General features: G+C 44.5%; 3 protein-coding genes across 3 annotated transcripts; all 3 read left to right on the top strand.

Annotated features, from left to right (window-relative positions):
- Positions 1-135: 135 nt before the first annotated feature.
- Positions 136-2,409, top strand: LOC306736544 (MKRN2 opposite strand protein-like; the record flags this gene model as incomplete). Its single annotated transcript, XM_079218190.1, has 4 exons — positions 136-338; positions 1,315-1,364; positions 1,751-1,919; positions 2,166-2,409. The coding sequence occupies 4 exons, from the start codon at positions 136-138 to the stop codon at positions 2,407-2,409; spliced, it is 666 nt and encodes a 221-aa protein (XP_079074316.1).
- Positions 2,410-5,239: 2,830 nt separating this feature from the next.
- LOC306736543 (uncharacterized protein) lies at positions 5,240-15,299 on the top strand (the record flags this gene model as incomplete). Its single annotated transcript, XM_079218189.1, has 4 exons — positions 5,240-6,613; positions 7,149-7,177; positions 12,932-13,105; positions 14,075-15,299. 4 exons carry the CDS (start codon positions 5,240-5,242, stop codon positions 15,297-15,299), a joined length of 2,802 nt encoding a protein of 933 aa, XP_079074315.1.
- A 6,749-nt stretch (positions 15,300-22,048) lies between these two features.
- LOC306736541 (nuclear factor 7, ovary-like) lies at positions 22,049-23,449 on the top strand (the record flags this gene model as incomplete). Its single annotated transcript, XM_079218187.1, has 1 exon — positions 22,049-23,449. The coding sequence occupies exon 1, from the start codon at positions 22,064-22,066 to the stop codon at positions 23,447-23,449; it is 1,386 nt and encodes a 461-aa protein (XP_079074313.1). The 5' UTR covers positions 22,049-22,063.
- Positions 23,450-25,762: the final 2,313 nt, after the last annotated feature.

The following is a 25,762-nucleotide window of genomic DNA, read 5'->3' as shown; positions in this document are numbered from 1 at the left end:
CGAGGAGTTAAAGGAGGACTGGAGGAGTCAAAGGAGGACTTAAGGAGTTAACGGAGGACTGGAGGAGTAGAAGGAGGAGGTGAGGAGTAGAAGGAGGAGGTGAGGAGTAGAAGGAGGAGTGGAGGAGTAGAAGAGATGGATCTCAATGTGATCCGACTGAGTCACTGCCAGAAGGAGATCTTCTGCTTCTCGGTGCCGGAGGAGTGTCCGAGCTGTGGGGAGCAGCTGAGAGGGAGCCGCCTGCAGGAGGCGCCGGTGAGTCTGCCTTCACCGCTCAGCAACGCACACAAGACCTCCTGCTGCCTGCTGGTCGCACCGGCACACGACAACCACAACAGGTAGACACACACAGGTATACACACAACAGGTAGACACACACAGGTATACACACACAACAGGTAGATACACACAGGTATACACACACTGCACACAGGTATACATACACACAACAGGTAGACACACACACTACAGGATAGTACACACAGGTAGACACACACATGTATACACACACAACAGGTAGACACACAGGTATACACACACACAACAGGTAGACACACACAGGTACACACACAACAGGTAGATACACACAGATATACACACACACAACAGGTAGACACACACAGGTATGCACACACCGCACACAGGTATACATACACACACAACAGGTAGACACATACAGGTATACACACACAACAGGTAGACACATACAGGTATACACACACAACAGGTAGACACATACAGGTATACACACACACTGCACACAGGTATACATACACACAACAGGTAGACACACACAGGTATACACACACACTGCACACAGGTATACATACACACAACAGGTAGACACACACAGGTATACACACACACTGCACACAGGTATACATACACACAACAGGTAGACACACACAGGTATACACACACAACAGGTAGACACACACAGGTATACACACACAACAGGTAGACACACACAGGTAGACACACACAACAGGTAGATACACACAGGTATACACACACACTGCAGGATAGTACACACAGGTATACACACAAACAGATATACACACAACAGGTAGACACACACAGGTATACACACACACTGCACACATGTATACATACACACAACAGGTAGACACACACAGGTATACACACACAACAGGTAGACACACACAGGTAGACACACACAACAGGTAGATACACACAGGTATACACACACACTGCAGGATAGTACACACAGGTATACACACAAACAGATATACACACAACAGGTACATACCAGTTGAAACCAGTATAACCAGTAATGTGCTGTTTTGTCCTCAGAGAGTTTGATGGGACATCAGATCTGCATACTGGTATCTCCAACACTTCAGGTAGGACTCAGGGGTCAGAGGTCACACTGTCTGTCTGTCTGTCTGTCTGCCCGTCTGTCTGCCCGTCTGTCTGTCTGTCTGTCTGTCTGTCTGTCTGTCTGTTCACCTTTCTGTCTATGTGTCATCTGTCTGTCCACCTGTCTGTGTGTGTGTGCTCCTGTCTGTTTCTCTCTGTCCACCTGTCTGTCTGTCCACCCTAGTGTGTGTCTGTCTCTACGTCTGTCCACCTGTCTGTCTCGCTGTTGGATGGACATTTTGTGGTTCATGTTCCCCTCTCGTCATCTAGTGTCACCTTCAGGTCAACGTGTGTGTGTGTGTGTGTGTGTGTGTGTGTGTGTGTGTGTGTGTGTGTGTGTGTGTGTGTGTGTGTGTGTGTGTGTGTGTAGGGGTTGTGTATAACTACACCCTGGGTGGAGTGGGTAGAGACCACAGCGGGTGGGAGCGCTGCGTCAGCGTCCCTCTGGTCCGACCCGACATGTTCCACCTGCTGGCTCAGTGGGACCAGTACCTGGACCGCTTCTCTGACGGGCCCATGTGGGACCCGGCCTGGCACAGGTATGTCCACCTGCCTGTCTGTCTCTCTCTCCCATGTCCACCTGTCGGTCTCACAGGTTCGATGAGGAGCACCGTCATGGCTTCACTTTCTGTCTTCAGTTCATTAACAGTGTCTCTCCCTTGTCCCCTGTCTCTCTGTCTCTCTCTCTCGGCCCTGTCTGTCTCTCTCTCTCGGCCCTGTCTGTCTCTCTCTCTCGGCCCTGTCTGTCTCTAACTCCCTCCCCTGTCCACCTGTCTGTCTCTCAGGTTCGATGAGGAGCAGCATAACTGCTTCACTTTCTGTCTTCAGTTCATCAACAGTGTCCTGGCAGCAGAGGGGCGGAGCTCTCTGAGCAGAGAGACCTTCACTCAGAGCTTCATCCTGCCGAGGATGAGGAGGGTCACCAAGTACACCACGCTGTACCAACACGTCCAGAAACACCGGTACTACATGGTGGACAGACAGGAGGACAGACCGGAGGACGCAGCAGATAAACCGGGCTTATTCTAGTCACTTCTGTTTCCTGGAGGTTTAAATGAGTCGAACCAGACACCAGCTGATTGTCTTCTTGAGGATTAAACAGTGAATATAAAGTATACAAATATATATATAATGTAATGTTAGTAAACAGCTTATGTTTAATTCATCACATTTGACCTGAACTGCAGTTAAAGTCTGAGCTCATGTTTCTTTAACTTCACAGTATTTACATCAATGTGGACAATGTGGACTTTTAAATGAATATGTGAGTATAAATGTGCTACGTGTAAGAGTATAAATACATCTGTGTATATGTTATGTGTGTACTTGTCTGTTTATCTTGTATTAATATGTTTGAGCTGTGAAAACAGAGTTTCCTTCTGTTTGTCTTATTAATTAAATGATGTGAATATAATGTAAACAAGATAATCTCAGTCTGTATTCATATGCAGAAATAAACAAAGATCTTGCTATCAAATAGATCAACCACTATTTAGTTGAGATGAACTTTAATTAAAGGAGTTGACTCATTGAACATTTAACTTTCATTAAAAAAAATAAACATGTATGATAATCTCACGAGAGCAAGGCGGCCGTCGATTTTAGAGCCAGGCGCCGCAGTAGCTCTCCACCGACTGTGTGGCCCAGTGCATGATGGGAAATGCTTGGCTGTCGCCAATGCCCGATAAAATGTGTTTAACGTCACATTGCTATGAACTGTGGGTAATTCCCTTGAGCAAAGTTGGCATCTAATGCTGACTTACGGAAAGGGTTCATAAAGGGCTGACGATGTGACAGTGGGACAGAACCAAACCCTCTCGGAGTTAGCGGGAGCCTCAAAGTCTGTGAGTCCTTAAGGGAGATTGGGATCGGACCAAAAAGTTTGTTCTTCGATCCAGGAACAACGACGACTACGTTTTAATTTTAAAACGCGTATCTTTTGTGTATCGTTTTAGAGCTCCGAGAACGGAGGAGTTTGGAGACTGTGGGTTCACGTCCCAGTGTGGACGGACGTAAACAGAGAAGTTTGGTAAGAACGATGACGTAGACGCCCGCGTTCGCTACTTGGTTTCAAAAGTATCAACAACTTATCGTACATTTGTTTCACACTAAATAAAAACTGGTATTAGTGTGGATGTAGCCTCAGAGGACATCGAAGACTCTCCGACACTTTGCAACAACTTCCATTCTCAGCACGGTATATGTTTTATGGTGCATGGAGGATTTAATTTCTAAAGTAACTCAATGTCAGTCACATGTGCAAACGTTGAAGTACTCTTGATGCCTAATGGCTCCTCTCATGTGTATTCAGATCCTTTATTGAAGTAAAAGTATCGACAACTTAATGTACACATATTTATTCACACTAAATCAAAGCCTTGCATTGGAAGCACACACTTAAGAACAAACAGCACACAGATCCTTTCAGAGTGTAAAGGTACTCTGATCTTTTACTTTCAGTAAAAGTAAAAATACGACAATGTACAAAATGTTGTTACAATGAAACGTTCTGCATTTAAAATGTTGCTGAAGTAAAAGCAGAAAAGTATTTTTGTTGAAACATATAGAAGCAAAGAAAGACTTTAAGTCTTAGAAGCCACTGAGCACTTTACTGTGAAATTGAACTCCCAATTGGAATTGTTGATATATTTTACTTTGAAAACCATCAACCTGAATTTCCCTCTTTGATATTTTCATTCGGTCATTTTAAGACTTCAAAGAGTTTATGATTTTTGTTTGATATAAAAACGTTAAACGTGAACATACGATGCTACCAGTGATCATCAATCAATCAGACCTCTGATCAGGTTATGTAACGTGGAAACATGATGTTGAGAAGTTTTTAGAGTAAAATATTCCCTAATGTTGAATCATGTTTGTAGGAATAAAATGATTGTGATCTCTATTGATTAGCAACAGTAACAGGAAACAGTAAACCATGCAGGTGAAAACATTCCTCCTGCAGATGAAATGAGGTTTAGTTTAGTTTAATTTAGTTTAGTTTAGTTTATTTACTGGATCCCCATTAGCTGACGCCTTAGCGGCCGCTAATCTTCCTGGGGTCCACAGAATGGACAAAATACATACAAAAACATGCAAAACATAACGTGAAACAAACAGTTAAAAATAATCCAAACAGAATAAAAATAAAAATAGTACAGTCAGATACCTAGTGCAATTCAACCATAACTTATACAGAAAATCAGATGACTAAAAAGCAAAGGAAAACGTTAAGTGATTGATGTCCTGAGTTGCGCCTTTAATTGTTTTTTGAATGACAGATTATTACCAGTGTGAGTGATATGAGGAGGTAACGAATTCCAAGCATTAATTGCACGAAAAATAACTGTTTGTTTGAGGAGGTTTGTTCTTGGGGTTGGAGGTATTAAATGACCTGAGCTAGCGTTCCTTGTGAGATGGTTGTGTCTATTAAATGTATATTGTAATTGACAACAGGTAACCAGGTAAAACCTGTTAACCGGTGAGCTGTAGAGGTGTGGAGGTGTTTGTGGAATGAAACACACCTCTGTGTTCCAGGTGAAGCGTTTAGCAGAGGAGGAGTCACAAAGCTCCGCCCCTCACCTGACTCACCTAAGACAAACAGTTTGTGCTTCTTCTTCACTAAAGAGACACACAGACTGAAAGAGAGACGATCAGATTCACCTTCAGACCAAACTAACAACTTCCTCTGAGTGAGTTCAGCTGCAGGAGAGAAAAGAGGAACACTACAACACTGCTGCTTCAACCTGCTGACACTCCACACCCTGAATGTGAGTTTGACTCAACACAGTGAAGCTATAGAGGAGGAGGGAGCCATGACTCATGTACTTTCTGTGTTTCAGCTTCACTCAGAGACAACATGGCTTCCAGATCAGAGGAGGATCTCTGCTGTCCGGTCTGTCATGAAGTCTTTAGAGATCCTGTTATTCTGTCATGTAGCCACAGCTTCTGTAAAGACTGTCTGAAGAGATGGAGAGAGAAACACACTCAGGAGTGTCCAGTTTGTAGGAGAAGATCATCAAAGGATCCACCTTGTAACCTGGCGTTAAAGAACCTGTGTGAGTCCTTCTTACTGGAGAGAGACCAGAGAGCTCCAGAGACTCTCTGCAGTCTGCACTCTGAGAAACTCAGACTCTTCTGTCTGGACCATCAGCAGCCAGTGTGTGTCGTCTGCAGAGACTCAAAAACACACAATAACCACAGAATCAGACCCATCGATGAAGCTGCTCAGGATCTCAAAGAGGAGCTCCAGAGATCCCTGAAGCCCTTAAAGGAGAAGTTAAAGGTCTTTAAACAAGTTAAAGTGAAGTCTAATCAAACAGCAAAACACATGAAGGTCCAGGCCCGACGCACAGAGAGGAAGATTCAGGATCAGTTTAAGAAGCTTCACCAGTTTCTAGAGGAGGAAGAGGAGGTCAGGATGGCTGCACTGAGGGAGGAAGAGGAGCAGAAGAGTCAGATGATGAAGGAGGAGATGGAGGCTCTGAGCAGAGAGATAGCAGCTCTTTCAGACACAGTCAGAGCCACAGAGGACGAGCTGAGAGCTGAAGACGTCTCGTTCCTCAACAACTACAAGGCTGCAGTGGAACGAGTCCAGCAGCGCCCCCTGCTGGAGGATCCACAGCTGCTCTCAGGAGCTCTGATAGACGAGGCCAAACACCTGGGCAACCTGACCTTCAACATCTGGAACAAGATGAAGGACCTGGTCTCCTACACTCCTGTGGTTCTGGACCCAAACACTGCTGGTTCAAAACTCATCCTGTCTGAAGATCTGACCAGTGTGAGAGGAGGAGAGAGACAGAAGCTTCCTGATAATCCAGAGAGGTTTGATCATTTCTGTTCTGTTCTGGGCTCTGAGGGATTTAACTCTGGGACTCACAGCTGGGATGTCGAGGTAGGAGACAGTACAGACTGGTGTCTGGGTGTGTTAGCAGAGTCTGTCCAGAGAAAGGGAGTCATACTGTCTGGATTATGGAGAATAGTGTTCTATAAAGACCAATACTTTGCATGTTCACCATCAGCTCCAGTCACTGATCTCGTCGTGCAGAAGAATCCTCAGAAGATCAGAGTGAATCTGGACTGGAACAGAGGAAAGCTGTCGTTCTCTGATCCTGATACTAACACACACATACACACCTTCACACACACTTTCACTGAGAAGATGTTTCCATTAATTTTCACTCCAGATAAAGTGAAGATCTCAGCACTGAAGGTCTGTGTGTCAAAGCAACAGGTCTGATAGAGACTTTAGTTTGAAGGAGGTGATTAGTAAACATCTCTTCACTTCTTAAAAGTGAATCTGTTTCAATCTATTTATGTAGATTGTGTGTAACGGAGTTAGAAATACACTTTGTCATTTCTTATTTTCAATGTATTTTATCTTATTTTTGTTTATTATTCAACGATCCTGTTGAGTGTGTGATTTTTATTTTGATGAGTTAAATCTGTTTCCTGCGGAAATTGCGTTTCACCTCTTTCTGCGCCTCCTAGGCTTCCGTAGTCCCGTCTTTCCTTCACAATAGTTCTGCACTGCTGAGGATAAGTTGTGAGGAAAATTATGTCTATTTTGTTATATTTTTTAAATATGTACCTGTTTAATTGACACACGGTAATGATCACTAATACTATCACGGTGTTCAGCTGTTGTGTCGTTTAGACGGTTAAAAGCTATGTTTGTGGCTGTTTCATTTAGCCTATTTGTATTATCTAGATCCGGCCGCCCTGTCGTATATTTTCCTTGTATAAATTCTGTTGTTTTGCGTGTTTAGGAAGCTGATGTGCAGAAAGAGACCAGAAGGCAATGTGTGTGATTTATTGTCTTCTGCAGGAGCAAATAAATGCTGGAAAAGTCATCACCTGAGTCGACTTACATGTTACATGTGTACAAAAAAAAGAATAGAGCAGAATAATGAGTTAACATTCAGTAAAACTGAAAAGTAAAACCTGAGTCGTCAGAGCTGCTTTAACTTCCTGTCTGTTCAACTCCACTTCCTGCTTGATTTTCAAAATAAAACAGAAATCAAGAAAACACAAAAGGAATCTGTGGTTTTATGTTTTTTCAATGTTTCACACAGTTCCTACAACAATTTACAGGAAGATAGAAATAGACACAACAAGATACATTTAAACATTTAACTTTAATGTACATGCAAGGTGAAAGAAAAGACAAGTATATAAAACAGTATACAATGTACAAGTCAGAACTAAACCCTCAGAGTTAGCGGGAGCTCCTTAAGGGTGGAGATTGGGATTGGTCTCCACTGCGGCGCCTGGCTCTAAAATCAGCGGCCGCCTTGCTCTCGTGAGATTATTGACCACGTTTGGATGACGTCAGACCAAGTCGGACACAAATCTAACCAGCATGCATTGCGCGCCGATCACCGGTGCATGCCGGGTAGATTTGTGTCCGACTTGGTCCCGGCTTGCTCTGACGTCATGCACACGTGGTCAACGATAATCTCACGAGAGCAAGGCAGCCGGCCGTCGATTTTAGAGCCAGGCGCCGCAGTAACTCTCCACCGACTGCGTGGCCCAGTGCATGATGGGAAACGCCTGGCTGTCTGACAGCAAGCACCACGTGTTGGAGAAAATCCTTACACCTCATAGTGTAAAGGTATTTTATCGGGCTAAATGCCCACGTGCCTCTTTCTTTTTTACGTCTCCATGCTTCCATTGGTAACTTTGTGTTTAACGTACACATATTTATTCACACTAAATCAAAGCCTTGCATTGGCAGCACACACTTATGAACAAACAGCACATAGATCCTTTCAGAGTGTAAAAGTACTCTGATCTTTTACTTGAGTAAAAGTAAAAATACGACAATGTACAAAATGTTGTTACAATGAAACGTTCTGCATTTAAAATGTTGCTGAAGTAAAAGCAGAAAAGTATTTTTGTTGAAACATATGGAAGCTAAGAAAGACTGAATGTGAGTTTGACTCAACAGTGAAGTTATAGAGGAGGAGGGAGCCATGACTCATGTACTTTCTATTATTCAGCTTCACTAATTTTTATATGATATTGAGTAGAGACAGAATACATCACAACTGTTATCACTTTCATTGACGACAGTTAGAAAAACAGTATTTCATATTTATGCTAAAAGTTGTGGAATGTAACTAAGCACATTTACTCAACTTAAAGAAAGGAAACATGTTTTAAACTTCAGTAGAAAATCTGCAAAGTGTCCTGAAAATATTGTATTAATATCAGTTCAGCAAGAGGAACACTTTGTTGTTTTTTAATCCGGTAAAATAAGTAACATTTAAAAGTATCTCATCAGATTAATCTAATGAGAACATCCAACAGATATTATTAAAATACAACTATTATTAAGATCTCATGAGTATACTTGAAGTTATGATTGATTCTTTATTCGTGGTAGAACAGCTGATAACAGTGGTGACATTGCTGTGACGTTGCTCGTCTTTCTTTAACATGATTTAAAACAAACAACGTAAATACTGACAGAAACAACAGTGAACATTAATTTACTCTGGTCGTGTTTTTTGTGTGTTTTTCCGTGAAAGTAAAGTCGACTTAAAGACGTGATCTCAAAGCAGAGTAATGGATCTTATTGATCATATTTATCATCTGTTCCCTTTTCAGTTGAAACTCATCTGAGGGCCGACAGAGCTCCGCCCCTTATATGACGTCATCAGAGAGAAGCAGGAAACAGTTTGTTACGCAGTGTTGCCAACTTGGAGACTTTCTCGCTATATCTGGCGACGTTCCAAACCCTCTTGGAGACTCTTTTTGTGAAAAGAGACTAGCGACAAATCTAGAGACTTTTTTGTGTGTTATTGGAGACTGACGAGAAAGCGGCGCACGTATCGTTCTGCAGTTACTGTCCTCAGCGAGCAGCGGGTGCTGCCGTGAGCCCCGCCCCCTCCGCCGTGAGCCCCGCCCCCTCCGCCGTCCCAAAGCACTCACAGGCGGCCTCACAGGAGCCGAGGGTATGGGGGCAAATCAATACCAAAACTAGAGAGCGCAAATGAGCTCCAGGAGAGCGTGCAAATCAAAATCCCTGCTCGCGAGAGCAAAAGTCCCTCTTGAAGTTTGAACCTGCTCGCTCTCGAAGCTTTAACCTGCTCGCTCGCGTGTCTGTTACCTGCTGTTTTCATTCGGTCATTTTAAGACTTCAAAGAGTTCATGATTTGAAATGAATGAATGAATGAATGAATATATACTTTATTGATCCCCAAGGGGAATTTTTTTTGTCGTCTCAGTAGCGCCTTACAATTGAAGATACAAACACACAAGATAAAAGATCAAATATATAAAGAAGCAACAGGGATGAAAGATATATACAAATTAAAATGAAGTCATATATATATAATTATATATATATTTAAATATACACAATTAAATAGAATAGAATACAACTAACTATTGTATTCTATTCTATTGTGTATATTTAAATATATATATATATATATATATATATATATATATATATATATATATATATATATATACACATACACATATATATACATACACATACACACATATATATATTTAAATATACACAATAAAATAGAATAGAATACAACTAACTGGAGAATATATTTATATTTACAGCCGCAGAGTGTATTCATTAATAAAATAAATTAAATACACAGTAGAAAGTGCAAAAAGCAAAGTATGTATGGTACAGTGATGAATTGAATTAATCCACAGAGAAACTAGCAAGCGGTCACTTGTTATAAAGCCGTATTGTTGTAGGCCAAAAGCAGACCAAAGCAGGACATCTTTCACAAAAAATCAAAGAAATCCATATATATTACCAAACGTCACATGGATGAACAGCTGGTCTCAGTGCCCTCACCAGCATGCCAATCCATCCCCACACTGCCACCCAGCAACTTCCACACGTGGAGAAGCATCTAAGAGTGAGAGCCGAGGAAGGAAGGAAAGCCAGAGCGACTACACCGTAACATGAAAACACAAGACCGCACAGCAAGGTTTCTCGGGAGGGCCAGTTCCTGCATAGAGATGCAGGACCGAGTCGTGAACACAGAACCGTAACTTACCATAGGCACCAATCCAAAGGTCCAAAAGGCATCCAAAAGGTTCCTCTCAAACAAAAGGCTCTCGCCAACCAAGTCGTCCACAGACGCACAGCATACAGAGGCAACCCAACTACAACACGGCTCCCACCACACCAAGGCATGAGCTGTAGCGCTTATGGTCACAGCACCACTTCACCCCATCCCACCTATACTCATCTGCAAGGTACCTGGGTCCAACTACCCAGACACCTAGCAGGCTGTGCAATGCTCCCAGTTTCAACAGAATCATTTAGACTATGAACCCAAGAACCAAAATACAAACCAACTTGCGTATCATATGAACCATACTGCCCATTTAGCAGCAGTAGTCTTCAGGATCCCAAGCTTAACACATGCAAGGTATCTGGGCCCAAATACCCAGACACCCAACAACCCGTGCCTTAAATTTGTCATTTTTTGTAACGGCTCAAGGGAACGCGTCCCATACATTCTACATTACGTTTCCAAGGAAGCAGCTCTTCACATGGCTCTTAAGGCCACCGCCAGTCCTTCATAGTGAGAAGCTGCTGCCATACCACAGAGAGAGTAACATGTATCACTAATGTCAAAGTTAAACATTTCTGCTATCTTCAGCAGTTGCTTTCTCGCAGAGATCCAAATTTTCCTCTGAGGAAGCCAAGAAGTGCTTAACACTCTCCATATATAAGTGTCAGAAACAATCAACAACAAAAAAAGCGAAGGCTACCGGTGTGCAGTCTACAGCCATTGACGTATTCAGCAGTGCGCCCCTTTAGCTGACTACCTACCCACCAACTAACTAAAAAAAAAAAGCTCAACCCTAGTCTTCATGTGGTTAATGGCGGCGGGTACTTATGCACTTGAGCGCGGTGGCGAGGGAAAGCAACCAGAAACTGGCGACTGCCCTGCACCATGGAAGTGCTCCCGAGACAAGACGCTCTAGCCGCGGTCACCACAACAATACTAAAACAAAACAAAAATGACGAAACTCAAAGGAGTAACGCCGCTGCACCTGACAGGGGGACACCGCTTCAAACACAGTCAAATGCTGCAAGCACCCCAAACAGACAACACTTAGCCCATCGACACCGATTCGAACTACTGCACCTCACGAACGAGACACGCACACAAACTGCTCGACCAAACACTTACACGGAACAACATCCCGTACCTCTCGCATCCCACACGCCAGACTGCGTGACCAAATACTCACGCAGCAAAAAGGATCCCGGACGAGCCCCCACATGTCACGACCCGGCTCAGGCGCCGCGACAAAATGCACAAGAGATGCAGCGTTTCAAAACAAAGCGGCTTTATTAGCTAAACAAGGTGGTTGGCGAAACCCAAATTGCCCGAAACATAGACGAAACATAGACAGAACATTAGACCGCTGTGGCCTGGCTGGCCTCTCCTGGACCGTGCCCAGCCAGCGAGAGCCACGCCCCATGTCACAGGCTGACAGATCCGAGGCGGAGCTTTTATCCCCGCGGAGCACCGGGCCCAAGTGCCTCCCGTTAGGTTGATCTCCCCACTCCAGCGGGTGCTTCTTATTAGGGTGATCCCACCCCACCTGTTACCTGGAGGAGACAGACAAGGAGACAGGCAGACTAGGGAACCGTCACAGGTGCTGCAGGACACCAGACAGCTGGGTGGCGCAGGTCTTTAGGATCCTGGGGCTGATGCCATCAGGTCCTTCAGCTTTGCCTTGGTGGAGTTTCTCCAGCTGTGTTCTCACCTGGTCAGTCGTCACAGAGAGAGGGGGGAGGAGGGAGGAGCCCATTGTTGTAGAGGGCTCATTGGAAGAGCCATCGGGTGTTGAGGGCTCATTGGAAGAGCCATCGGGTGTTGAGGGCTCATTGGAAGAGCCATCGGGTGTTGAGGGCTCAGCGAAAGTGCAGCTCAACAGGGGGGGCAGAGGGGGAGGTGTGGAGGTGTGGTGAGAGGAGGAGACGGATGAGGGCTGTGAACTAAACCTATTGAAGAAACAGTTAGCCTCCTGAGATCACCTCCTAACAGTCCTGGAGGTCGCAGGCAGCCTCTGCACCAGAGGAACATACCTGGGTGTCAGCAGGACCAGGTCGTGATCGGACCTGCCAAGGGGGGAAGGGCAGTGGCCCTGTATGCATCCTTAGTATTTGCATACAGGAGGTCCAGAGCTTTATTGTTCCTTGTGGGGCAGTCAACATACTGTATAAAAGTAGGCAGAGCTTTGTCCAGTGTTGTGTGATTAAAGTCACCAGTTATTGTCATAAAAGCACCTGGCTGTTGACTCAGCCGTCCAGATACAGTGGAGTGGATGGTGTCCACTGCTTCCTCAGCATCAGCTGATGGTGGCACGTAAACGGCGACAACAATGGCAGACGTAAACTCTCTCGGCAAATAATACGGGCGCATCCCCACGGCTAACAGTTCAATGTTCGGGCTGCAGAAACACTCCTTCACACACACATGGTCGGGATTGCACCTCCTCTCGTTCACATACACTGCAATCCCTCCCCTCTCTTTTTGCCGCTCAGTGTAGCGTCTCTGTCCGCCCGTACAGTCCTGAAGCCGGGCACCGACGCGCTGTGGTCCGGAAAATCCGTGTGCAGCCATGTCTCCGTGAAACACAAGATGCTGCACTCACGGAAGATCCTCTCAGTCTTTACCAGCGCGCCTTGCTCGTCCGTCTTATTCGCCAAAGACCTCACGTTCCCCGTTATAATTACCGGTACCGAGGGCTTGTATTTCCTCTTTTTCGCCCTCCTTTTGGCACCCGACCTGCAGCCCCGAGCCCTTCTCTGTAGCTCCAGAGGGATCACAGGCCCGGCTCCAGGCTGCGGTTTGCACAGCGCAATCAACTGAGCGCGAGAAAAAACATTAGTCCCAGTCATTGTTTGTTTGTGGCTCTCCGTTACATGCGGAAAAGTAGTCAGAAAGCCACGAGAAGGTTGAGAAAAAGTTACGGTCCATTGTCCTGGCGTAGTTTAACCCAAACGTGAAATAAAAGAAAAAGAAGAAGAGAGGAAAGTGGAAAAAAAAGACTATAAAATAAAGAAACATCAGGCAGCTACTGCGACAGGCAGCCGCTGGCACGGCGCCATCTTGCAAAAAAATCTTTGTGTTTGATATAAAAACGTTAAGCGTGAACATACGATCAGTCAATCAGACCTCTGATCAGGTTACGTAACGTGGAAACATGATGTTGAGAAGTTTTTAGAGTAAAATATTCCCTAATATTGAATCATGTTTGTAGGAATAAAATGATTGTGATCTCTATTTATTACCAACAGAAACAGGAAACAGGAAACCATGAAGGTGAAACCGTTCCTCCTGCAGATGAAATGAGGTAAAACCTGTTAACCGGTGAGCTGTAGAGGTGTGGAGGTGTTTGTGGAATGAAACACACCTCTGTGTTCCAGGTGAAGCGTTTAGCAGAGGAGGAGTCACAAAGCTCCGCCCCTCACCTGACTCACCTGAGACAAACAGTTTGTGCTTCTTCTTCACTAAAGAGACACACAGACTGAAAGAGAGACGATCAGATTCACCTTCAGACCAAACTAACAACTTCCTCTGAGTGAGTTCAGCTGCAGGAGAGAAAAGAGGAACACGACAACACTGCTGCTTCAACCTGCTGACACTCCACACCCTGAATGTGAGTTTGACTCAACACAGTGAAGCTATAGAGGAGGAGGGAGCCATGACTCATGTACTTTCTGTGTTTCAGCTCCACTCAGAGACAACATGGCTTCCAGATCAGAGGAGGATCTCTGCAGTCTGCACTCTGAGAAACTCAGACTCTTCTGTCTGGACCATCAGCAGCCAGTGTGTCTCGTCTGCAGAGACTCAGAGAAACACACCGACCACAGATTCAGACCCATCGATGAAGCTGCTCCACAACTCAAGAAGAAGCTTCAGGAAACTCTGAAGCCCTTAAAGGAGAAGTTAAAGGTCTTTAAACAAGTTAAAGAGAAGTCTGATCAAACAGCAAAACACATGAAGATCCAGGCCCGACGCACAGAGAGGAAGATTCAGGATCAGTTTAAGAAGCTTCACCAGTTTCTAGAGGAGGAAGAGGAGGCCAGGATGGCTGCACTGAGGGAGGAAGAGGAGCAGAAGAGTCAGATGATGAAGGAGAAGATGGAGGCTCTGAGCAGAGAGATAGCAGCTCTTTCAGACACAGTCAGAGCCACAGAGGACGAGCTGAGAGCTGAAGACGTCTCATTCCTCAACAACTACAAGGCTGCAGTGGAACGAGTCCAGCAGCGCCCCCTGCTGGAGGATCCACAGCTGCTCTCAGGAGCTCTGATAGACGAGGCCAAACACCTGGGCAACCTGACCTTCAACATCTGGACCAAGATGAAGGACCTGGTCTCCTACACTCCTGTGGTTCTGGACCCAAACACTGCTAATCCAGGACTCATCCTGTCTGAAGATCTGACCAGTGTGAGAGGAGGAGAGAGACAGAAGCTTCCTGATAATCCAGAGAGGTTTGATCATTTCTGTTCTGTTCTGGGCTCTGAGGGATTTAACTCTGGGACTCACAGCTGGGATGTCGAGGTAGGAGACAGTACAGTCTGGTGTCTGGGTGTGTTAGCAGAGTCTGTCCAGAGGAAGGGAGACATAGAGTCTGGATTATGGAGAATAAGGTTCTTTTATGGTAAATACTCATCACAGTCACCACCAGCTCCATCCACTGCTCTCGTTGTGCAGAAGAATCCTCAGAGGATCAGAGTGAATCTGGACTGGAACAGAGGAAAGCTGTCGTTCTCTGATCCTGATACTAACACACACATACACACCTTCACACACACTTTCACTGAGAAGATGTTTCCATACATTTACATTCCATATAAAGTGAAGATCTCACCACTGAAGGTCTGTGTGTCAAAGCAACAGGTCTGATAGAGACTTTAGTTTGAAGGAGGTGATTAGTAAACATCTCTTCACTTCTTAAAAGTGAATCTGTTTCAATCTATTTATGTAGATTGTGTGTAACGGAGTTAGAAATACACTTTGTCATTTCTTATTTTCAATGTATTTTATCTTATTTTTGTTTATTATTCAACGATCCTGTTGAGTGTGTGATTTTTTATTTTGATGAGTTAAATCTGTTTCCTGCGGAAATTGCGTTTCACCTCTTTCTGCGCCTCCTAGGCTTCCGTAGTCCCGTCTTTCCTTCACAATAGTTCTACACTGCTGAGGATAAGTTGTGGGGAAAATGATGTTGCACTATTTTTGTTATATTCTTTAAAAATGTACCCGTTTAAGTGACACGCAGTAATGATCACTAATACTATCACGGTGTTCAGATGATGTGTCGTTTAGACGGTTGAAATATACGTTTTGTGGCTGTTTCATTTGGCGCCATTTGTATTATCTAGATCCGGCCGCCCTGTCGTATATTTTCCTTGTATAAATCATGTTGTTTTGCGTGTCTAACTATTATAAATGTATGATCATTTTCTTTTTCTGTATAACCATTGAACATATATACTGTTTGTTTTTATTTCAATTATAGTTTGTGATTAGACCACATAAAATGCATAGGATGCTATAAGTTGCTATGTTTTATAATCTTTTCTATATTATGGGTATTGTAAAAAGCTCTCCTGTGTAATAGGATCCAGCAGCCAGTGTTACCATATTTGGCAACAAACGCTCAGTGGTTGACCTTAGAGACCATCTAGGATTGACCCTTGAAGAAAAGGAGGAGGGGTTAAGTGTGTCTGTGAGGTTCAAGAGCTGATGCACAAAGAGAGACAAAAAAAGGGGATTTTCACCAGATCTTAGTCTGAAAAAGAATTTCATCAGATCTCAGTCTGAATAGAGATTGTCCCAGCCCTTAGGGGTTGGGACAGGTCTCCAGCTTTAGAGTCTGGAAGAAACTTCTGCTATCAGGAGCAATAAGGCCGAGCTCCTCCTTGTGGCACCGGCACCCAGTGGCAAGCGTGCGGCAGGCGTCGGCCAGCCGCCGAGTCTGCGACGTGTCTGCAGCGTGTCTGCAACGTGTCTGCAACGTGTCTGCGGCGTGTCTGCGACGTGTCTGCGACGTGTCTGCAGCGTGTCTGCAGCGTGTCTGCGGCGTGTCTGCGACGTGTCTGCAGCGTGTCTGCAGCGTGTCTGCGGTGTGTCTGCGGCGTGTCTGCAGCGTGTCTGCGGCGTGTCTGCGGCATGTCTGCGACGTGTCTGCAGCGTGTCTGCGGCATGTCTGCGACGTGTCTGCAGCGTGTCTGCGACGTGTCTGCGGCGTGTCTGCGACGTGTCTGCGGCGTGTCTGCGACGTGTCTGCGACGTGTCTGCAGCGTGTCTGCAGCGTGTCTGCGACGTGTCTGCAGCGTGTCTGCGACGTGTCTGCAGCGTGTCTGCAGCGTGTCTGCGACGTGTCTGCAGCGTGTCTGCGACGTGTCTGCAGCGTGTCTGCAGCGTGTCTGCGACGTGTCTGCGACGTGTCTGCAGCGTGTCTGCAGCGTGTCTGCGACGTGTCTGCGGCGTGTCTGCGGCGTGTCTGCGGCGTGTCTGCGACGTGTCTGCGGCGTGTCTGCGACGTGTCTGCAGCGTGTCTGCAGCGTGTCTGCAGCGTGTCTGCGACGTGTCTGCGACGTGTCTGCGACGTGTCTGCGGCGTGTCTGCGGCGTGTCTGCAACCTGTCTGCGACCTGTCTGCGACGTGTCTGCGACGTGTCTGCGACGTGTCTGCAGCGTGTCTGCAGCGTGTCTGCGACGTGTCTGCGGCGTGTCTGCGGCGTGTCTGCGGCGTGTCTGCGGCGTGTCTGCGGCGTGTCTGCAGCGTGTCTGCGACGTGTCTGCGGCGTGTCTGCGGCGTGTCTGCAGCGTGTCTGCGACGTGTCTGCGGCGTGTCTGCGGCGTGTCTGCAGCGTGTCTGCGGCGACTCGCTGTTCAACAGCGGCAAGCGAGCGTCACTCGCCAGGAAGCTGACAAGCTGAGTGGGTGGAGCCACATTTTCAACAGGTCAGCTGCCGTAAATCAGTTTTATGATCATAGAATGGAGGAGCTGCTGGTTTTTGGTATAAATAGATAGATAGATAGATAATGTGAGTTTTTTATGTGTGTTAAATAAATAATAATCACTTCATAATATATTACACTTATATACCATAATATGTATAATGTACCCGCCTTTTTTTAATAAAAAAAAAATATATATATTTTACCATGTCATGTCATACTGTTATACAACCATTATGAGACTACTTTGAGGAGACGGCACTGTTGGTCTAAGCTAAACACTGGAATAATCTTTCCACCAGGTAAACCTGAACATGCACACCTCTCCTGGAGTGACAGCGCTCAGAGAAGTGCCAGTAGTTGTCAGACAACTGCAGCCATGGTTTACATGGACCGTGGTTATATCTGGATCCTGGTCCGGGCCAACACCTACTGCTATTAACATTGTTATTATTACTTGTTATTTATTAATATTGGCATTGAAAATACACTTACTGTTTCTATTATTATTCTACTATATCCACTGCTGCTGGTATTTTTGGTAGTTGTAACTTTTTCATCATGCCTACTAGTCATTATATTAATCATTTCTGTCATATCCATTGAATGAACAGAATTGTTCATTCTGTACACAGGACATCTGTTGTACCCTACATAAATAACCTGCGTGCCAAATGTCATTTGAAGCAAACAGGTTTTGACCGTGGTCGTGTCGTTGGTTTGTGTCAAGACTTCGTCTTGTCTTATCCTGTCATGTGGCATCCTGTGTTGTTCTGTCACTAAGCATGTAAGATGAATCTGATACAAGTAGATTCAACATTGCTGATTTGGTGCTATGGTGTCATGGTGCAATGGAATATGTATCAACAGATCGAAAGAGACACCAGAGAACGGGACAGGGATTTGTTATCATCACACTATTACTATACAGCGATTGTAAGCTATTATATTGTTTCGGAATTCTATTCTTCTCTCCTCTTCACTCCAACCTCCTCCACACTTCTTCCGTTTTTCCCTTCACAATAAAAGCCCGTACACAATATGTTAACACGCTATATGCGTGTTACCATATGTAGTGACCTGTTGCCTATCAAAAAAAAGGCCACTACATTGCTGTTTGCTCAGTTTAGAGATGCGTACAATTGACGATGTGGAGACGTTCTCTGTCATAATCTATTTTACTAAACCATAGACTAAAATGAATAATAATGTTTATTATCACAGGTTATCATGAGTTATCACACATTCAAAAACTGTTTGTTTGCTCTTGCCGTTACAGCAATACCTGTCCTACTGATCCTCCTGATTATATTTACCTTTTGCCTAATTGACAACAGCCCTACGCCCCAAGTGGTGTAAGGTTAAACAAAATGAAATAATAACAAAATGGCTCTTACACCATAGAAAGGGGCTCTTTCATCAAAAAATAAACTACCTGAGGTTACAAAATACAAGAAAAGAACATGATGCAAAGTCTTGAGGAACTCCAAAATATTCAATATAGTAATGAAACATAGTTCAAAACTTGACAGGACATTTATTATCTTGGAAATTCCTATTACATTTATCTCATCACATGCCCTCTCAATGAACAAAGTTTCTGACAACTGCAGGAATTTGCACTGATAATTGCCTACCACTGAAAAATATATTGTGTCTTTATAAATATGTTATAATCGCACAAGACAGAAAAGTGTCTCTCAATGTTTTATTTAATTATCTAAGCACCTCTCTGACTCCTGGCCCTCTAGTGGTGGCTCCTGTCTGACTACTGGCCCTCTAGTGGTGGCTCCTGCCTGACTACTGGCCCTCTAGTGGTGGCTCCTGTCTGACTACTGGCCCTCTAGTGGTGGCTCCTGTCTGACTACTGGCCCTCTAGTGGTGGCTCCTGCCTGACTACTGGCTCTCTAGTGGTGGCTCCTGTCTGACTACTGGCCCTCTAGTGGTGGCTCCTGTCTGACTACTGGCCCTCTAGTGGTGGCTCCTGTCTGACTACTGGCCCTGTAGTGGTGGCTCCTGTCTGACTACTGGCCCTCTAGTGGTGGCTCCTGTCTGACTACTGGCCCTCTAGTGGTGGCTCCTGCCTGACTACTGGCCCTCTAGTGGTGGCTCCTGTCTGACTACTGGCCCTCTAGTGGTGGCTCCTGCCTGACTACTGGCCCTCATTCAAACATTTGAAACGTATCCCACTCTTCAACAAAGAGGCATATTGAACTAAAATTTACAGTTCAACTCACAGTACAGTATACAGTTACATTGTGAATAGCAGCAACAGCATCTACAGCATCAGTAACCGCCTAAGCAGTGCACTGGTTTCAGCCACTGCATCTATAACTGTGTCGTTGCTTATAGACATGAGGATTTCCTTCTCTGTGCAGATTAACATGAATTAGGCAGTAGGCCAGGTTTGTTGGAGTGAGACCTCATGGGGCCGTCATTGTCATGGTCATTACCATTGTTCTGCACAAGTATTATATAGTGGTGATTTACTCCTTTACTACACCCACTTCTGAGCAAACAATGCATATTGGTTCATCAAGTACTGTCATATGAATGAATATATGCTTTATTAATCCCCAAGGGGACATTTTTTTGTCGTCATCAGTAGCGCCTTGCAATTGAAGATACAAACTTCACATATACTGCTCTTTCTTACAATATATACCTTTAATTCACATTGTTTCCTCTGTTATCCTCTCTACCTGTCCCTGTAGTCATGGCCTCCTCATTGCAAATGTCAGGCTCATCATTTTCAGCAGGAGACTCTTATCTGCTGCTCCGAAGCTACAAAGAAAAATCATATTACTGCATACTTCAATATCAATATCAATATGATATATCAATATTTGCAAAGTCTATGGATCGCCATATTTTGGGTGATATAAAAAGGCTAATATTTAATAATTCAATTTAATATTTTGCTTGGGAATAGGCGTTGGAGCATCCTCCTCCAACGCCTTTCTTTTTTTCAACCTGGCTTGATCAGCCCCTCCTGCCCTCTTCCTCCGTCCATCCTCCCTGACGCGTATCGTTGCGGTCGGGCCGGCCCAGCTATCGGTAGCCTATCTGAGAAAACTTTTTGGAAAAGACGGGTTATGGACCGAACCAACTCTATTTGGGAGGGGAGAACTTCCTCGCATGGTACAACCCATGCAGAGGCTGCGGTGTGAGAATGCGGAACGTGTGTAGCCCACTTTAAGAGAAGATGGACTAACGTGACAAATGTCAATAAATAAAATTCTCGACCGGCCCAGAAGTGAAGCGGCCCACCGGGAAAACTCCCGATTCTCCCGATTCTCCCGATTACCCACTGTATAAAAGTATGACATGACATGGTAAAATATACATTTTTTTTTTTATTAAAAAAATTGCGGGTACATTATACATATTAGGGTATAAAAGTGTAATATATTATGAAGTGAAATGTAGTAGCAAAACAATATTCAATATAGTACATCAGTATTATACAGAAATATCTTAACTTATTGCATATTGTAAGTATTAAGTCTACAAAAAAACACACATTATCTATCTATCTATCTGTAAACTTACGATTGACAAAAGAAAAAAACCCACAGCTCCTCCATTCTATGATCACACTTGTTGAGGAATGAGACGTCTTCAGCTCTCAGCTCGTCCTCTGTGGCTCTGACTGTGTCTGAAAGAGCTGCTATCTCTCTGCTCAGAGCCTCCATCTTCTCCTTCATCATCTGACTCTTCTGCTCCTCTTCCTCCCTCAGTGCAGCCATCCTGGCCTCTGTTAGAAAGCGACGCACAATCTCACTTGCTGATCGGTTGCCAAACCCTTCCAGTGCTCATAGAAGTCACGGTCAGCTAAGAAGCAGAACCTTGTCCTCCATGAAAACCAAACACATGAGCCTCAGTGGACACTTTCCACTTCGCTGCTACACCTGCAGAGTCCGTGAGTGAAGATCACGACCTGAATCGGTGACGACGCTCCTGTAACCCAACGCCCACTGAGATCAACCTCAACTCCCTTGTTGAGGACACACAGCTCTGATGATAGCATCCTATCTCCTGATCCATTATTATATAATTACAAGATCTTTCAACAGGCAGCTTAAAATGTACATTTACAGAACATTTACATTTCCTGCTTCTGTAACACAATAGAGACTTGAATCTCATCTGGTTTTGTGTGATCTTTGCTCGACATTATTGCATTACACTCCTTTTTTATTGAAGGCAACTGTGCCAAATAACCTTTGAACTCAAACTCCTGCAACACTTTAATATGTTATGAGCTCCATGAAGATTAAAATGTACTGATTCAGATGAAATGTTGTTAATCAGTAATCTCTAGAGGTTTGGTCGGTGTTCTTTTGGACTTTGCAATGAAACACACCTCTGTGCTCCAGGTGAAGCGTTTAGCAGAGGAGGAGTCACAAAGCTCCGCCCCTCACCTGACTCACCTGAGACAAACAGTTTGTGCTTCTTCTTCACTAAAGAGACACACAGACTGAAAGAGAGACGATCAGATTCACCTTCAGACCAAACTAACAACTTCCTCTGAGTGAGTTCAGCTGCAGGAGAGAAAAGAGGAACACTACAACACTGCTGCTTCAACCTGCTGACACTCCACACCCTGAATGTGAGTTTGACTCAACACAGTGAAGCTATAGAGGAGGAGGGAGCCATGACTCATGTACTTTCTGTGTTTCAGCTTCACTCAGAGACAACATGGCTTCCAGATCAGAGGAGGATCTCTGCTGTCTGGTCTGTCAGGAAGTCTTTAGAGATCCTGTTATTCTGTCATGTAGCCACAGCTTCTGTAAAGGCTGTCTGAAGAGATGGTGGAGAGAGAAACACACTCAGGAGTGTCCAGTTTGTAAGAGAAGATCTTCAAAATGGGAACCACCTTGTAACCTGGTGTTAAAGAACCTGTGTGAGTCCTTCTTACTGGAGAGAGACCAGAGAGCTCCAGAGACTCTCTGCAGTCTGCACTCTGAGAAACTCAGACTCTTCTGTCTGGACCATCAGCAGCCAGTGTGTCTCGTCTGCAGAGATTCAAAAACACACAATAACCACAGATTCAGACCCATCGATGAAGCTGCTCAGGATCTCAAAGAGGATCTCCAGAGATCCCTGGAGCCCTTAAAGGAGAAGTTAAAGGTCTTTGAACAAGTTAAAGAGGAGTCTGATCAAACAGCAGAACACATGAAGGTCCAGGCCCGACGCACAGAGAGGCAGATTCAGGATCAGTTTAAGAAGCTTCACCAGTTTCTAGAGGAGGAAGAGGAGGCCAGGATGGCTGCACTGAGGGAGGAAGAGGAGCAGAAGAGTCAGATGATGAAGGAGGAGATGGAGGCTCTGAGCAGAGAGATAGCAGCTCTTTCAGACACAGTCAGAGCCACAGAGGACGAGCTGAGAGCTGAAGACGTCTCATTCCTCAACAACTACAAGGCTGCAGTGGAACGAGTCCAGCAGCGCCCCCTGCTGGAGGATCCACAGCTGCTCTCAGGAGCTCCGATAGACGAGGCCAAACACCTGGGCAACCTGACCTTCAACATCTGGACCAAGATGAAGGACCTGGTCTCCTACACTCCTGTGGTTCTGGACCCAAACACTGTTCATTCAAGACTCATCCTGTCTGAAGATCTGACCAGTGTGAGAGGAGGAGAGAGACAGAAGCTTCCTGATAATCCAGAGAGGTTTGATGATTACCGGTCTGTTCTGGGCTCTGAGGGATTTAACTCTGGGACTCACAGCTGGGATGTCGAGGTAGGAGACAGTACAGTCTGGTGTCTGGGTGTGTTAGCAGAGTCTGTTCAGAGGAAGAGAGACATACAGTCTGGATTATGGAGAATAGTGTTCTATAAAGGTAAATACTCATCACAGTCACCATCAGCTCCATCCACTGTTCTCGTCGTGCAGAAGAATCCTCAGAGGATCAGAGTGAATCTGGACTGGAACAGAGGAAAGCTGTCGTTCTCTGATCCTGATACTAACACACACATACACACCTTCACACACACTTTCACTGAGAAGATGTTTCCATACATTAACACTGTGAATGAAGTGAAGATCTCAGCACTGAAGGTCTGTGTGTCAAAGCAACAGGTCTGATAGAGACTTTAGTTTGAAGGAGGTGATTAGTAAACATCTCTTCACTTCTTAAAAGTGAATCTGTTTCAATCTATTCATGTAGATTGTGTGTAACGGAGTTAGAAATACACTTTGTCATTTCTTATTTTCAATGTATTTTATCTTATTTTTGTTTATTATTCAACGATCCTGTTGAGTGTGTGATTTTTATTTTGATGAGTTAAATCTGTTTCCTGCGGAAATTGCGTTTCACCTCTTCTGCGCCTCCTAGGCTTCCGTAGTCCCGTCTTTCCTTCACAATAGTTCTACACTGCTGAGGATAAGTTGTGAGGAAAATTGTCTATTTTGTTATATTTTTTAAATATGTACCTGTTTAAGTGACACACGGTAATGATCACTAATACTATCACGGTGTTCAGCTGTTGTGTCGTTTAGACGGTTAAAAGCTGTGTTTGTGGCTGTTTCATTTAGCCTATTTGTATTATCTAGATCCGGCCGCCCTGTCGTATATTTTCCTTGTATAAATTCTGTTGTTTTGCGTGTTTAGGAAGCTGATGTGCAGAAAGAGACCAGAAGGCAATGTGTGTGATTTATTGTCTTCTGCAGGAGCAAATAAATGCTGGAAAAGTCATCACCTGAGTCGACTTACATGTTACATGTGTACAAAAAAAAGAATAGAGCAGAATAATGAGTTAACATTCAGTAAAACTGAAAAGTAAAACCTGAGTCGTCAGAGCTGCTTTAACTTCCTGTCTGTTCAACTCCACTTCCTGCTTGATTTTCAAAATAAAACAGAAATCAAGAAAACACAAAAGGAATCTGTGGTTTTGTTTTTTCAATGTTTCACACAGTTCCTACAACAATTTACAGGAAGATAGAAATAGACACAACAAGATACATTTAAACATTTAACTATAATGTACATGCAAGGTGAAAGAAAAGACAAGTATATAAAACAGTATACAATGTACAAGTCAGAACTAAACCCTCAGAGTTAGCGGGAGCTCCTTAAGGGTGGAGATTGGGATTGGTCTCCACTGCAAAGCCTGGCTCTAAAATCGACGGCCGCCTTGCTCTTGTGAGATTATCGTTGACCACGTGTGCATGACGTCAGACCAAGTCGGACACAAATCTAACCAGCATGCATTGCGCGCCGATCACCGGTGCATGCCGGGTAGATTTGTGTCCGTCTTGGTCCCGGCTTGCTCTGACGTCATGCACACGTGGTCAACGATAATCTCACGAGAGCAAGGCAGCCGTCGATTTTAGAGCCAGGCGCCGCAGTAGCTCTCCACCGACTGCGTGGCCCAGTGCATGATGGGAAACGCCTGGCTGTCGCCACATCAGAGAGCTGATTGGCTCTTAGATCTGACAGCAAACACCACGTGTTGTAGAAAAATATTATTTTATGTGTAGTTGTAATACTTCACGCTGGATTGTTGACTATTAGTCTCATGTTTGATCTAAAACCATATTTTGTGTGGTTGACAATACAAAATCGTATTTATATAACACATACCAAAACTACTAGTAATGTATTTCACTGGCAGACATAAAAAGAACAAAGGATGCAGTTACACACACATTTATACATAAATATATATTTATAAACACATATGAATGAATCAGAACGTGATCTGTAAACTACAAGTAGCCTACAGATCGGAACTAACAGGAAGTAATTTTTTCTATGACTTCCTCCATGTCACTCTGCTGCCTCATCCTTATTATCCAAGATGGCCTCTTTTTCTTGTCTTCCCCAAACTGACCCCTGAATTCAGATCATTTGTTTTTTATTTGTTTCTAGAGAAATACTACAGCTCCCAACACATTGTGTCAGTCAGCTTTTACTGACATGTTTTTAAAAAAAAACATTTGTTTTTTTTATTCCAAGAAACTGCTTTGCTTCAAAACATAAATAACATAAAAATTCGAACAAATATAAAAAGAAACATACTTTTTTTAGAGTTGTTTTTCTTCGAAAGGGACTTTTAGAAAGTCATTTTAATTTATGCGAGAAAAAGGAACTATCGGAAGCGGCCGGCCGTTCCTACCGGACACAGATTCGGTAACACCGCAGCGTCCCACAGCAAAACAAATCCGACCACGCAGTTCGAGAATGAATGAAACAAAAGTTTGACAACCGAGTCTTTTGGAAAGAAAGTAACGTGCCAACGCGAACAGGTTAACGGGACCGCAGCCCGTAGAGGACTCTGATAGACCCGGACCCGCAGGACCCGGTCCCCGCAAGTCCTGGTCCCCGTAGGTCCCGGTCCCCGCAAGTCCTGGTCCCCGCAGGTTCCGCAGGACCCGGTCCCCGCAGGTCCTGGGACT

This window comes from Taurulus bubalis (genome assembly GCF_910589615.1).
Source record: "Taurulus bubalis genome assembly, chromosome: 5".
Classification (NCBI taxonomy): Eukaryota; Metazoa; Chordata; class Actinopteri; order Perciformes; family Cottidae; genus Taurulus; species Taurulus bubalis.
This window is presented reverse-complemented; position numbering and strand designations above follow the sequence as displayed.